Source organism: Aptenodytes forsteri, unplaced genomic scaffold, assembly GCF_000699145.1.
Source record: "Aptenodytes forsteri isolate BGI_AS27 unplaced genomic scaffold, ASM69914v1 Scaffold9, whole genome shotgun sequence".
NCBI classification, from domain to species: domain Eukaryota; kingdom Metazoa; phylum Chordata; class Aves; order Sphenisciformes; family Spheniscidae; genus Aptenodytes; species Aptenodytes forsteri.
In genome coordinates this window covers 2,357,850-2,358,608 of record NW_008796217.1, presented here as the reverse complement: position 1 = coordinate 2,358,608, position 759 = coordinate 2,357,850, and the positions used below count along the sequence as shown (strand labels likewise).

At 66.0% G+C, this 759-nt stretch overlaps 1 protein-coding gene across 1 annotated transcript in view; it reads right to left on the bottom strand.

Annotated features, from left to right (window-relative positions):
• KCNH8 (potassium voltage-gated channel subfamily H member 8) overlaps nucleotides 1-651 on the bottom strand; it is a 205,279-nt gene extending 204,628 nt beyond the window's left edge. Inside the window, exon 1 of the mRNA XM_009288600.1 lies at nucleotides 576-651. Within this exon, the coding sequence (XP_009286875.1) occupies nucleotides 576-651 (76 nt within the window). The remainder of the gene's footprint in view (nucleotides 1-575) is intronic.
• Between the last annotated feature and the right edge of the window lie 108 nt (nucleotides 652-759).

The window sequence follows — 759 nt, the reverse complement described above, 5'->3', positions numbered from 1 at the left end:
ATGTAACACAAGGAAAAATCAGATTCCTAGCATAAACCCCTGAGCCTGGGGGTAATAAAGGAAAAAAAAAAAAATCCCCAAACCTCCTGCCAAAGCCCTGCCCAGGCTCTGAAGCCTGCCTTTCCCTCGCAGTCTCTCGGCTGCCAGGGGCACCCCAGCCCAGCCCAGCGCACAACTTCAGAGATCCTGGCTCCAGCGGCAGACCGGCTCCCCCCCCCCCCCGCCCCTCCCGCGGCCCCACGCGGAGGTGGACTTTCCTGCAGAGATCCTGGCTCCAGCGGCAGACCGGCTCGCCCTGGCCCCGGCCCTCCCGGAGCCCCCGCGCAGGGGGTCGGGAGGAGGGGGGACCCAGCACCCTCCTCACCTGCAAAGCTGTGGAGCAGCCAGGCAGGAGAGCGGCAGAGGCTGGGAGCTCCCTCGCTTCCCCCACCTCGTTGCCGGCTTCTGATACCAGGGGAACCCCCGGAGGGCGGAGGGGAGGGAAGAGGAGGCTCCCATCGTATGCACGGTGCCCCCCGCGCATCCCCTTCTCTGGGCGCCCGGAGCCGACGCCCGCTGCCCCAACCCGGACTCACGTGTGCCGTCAAACCGGGTGGCGATGGTGTCGAGGAAGGTGTTCTGGGGTGCCAGTAATCCCTTCATAACCGGCATTTTTCCAGCGCGGTGCGAGGGTCCCCATCAAAGTTTGCCTACGAGGGTGGTTCGAGAAGAAAGTGCGGAGGGCGCCCAGGGGAAGGGAGGGAGGAGGCGGAGGGAGAG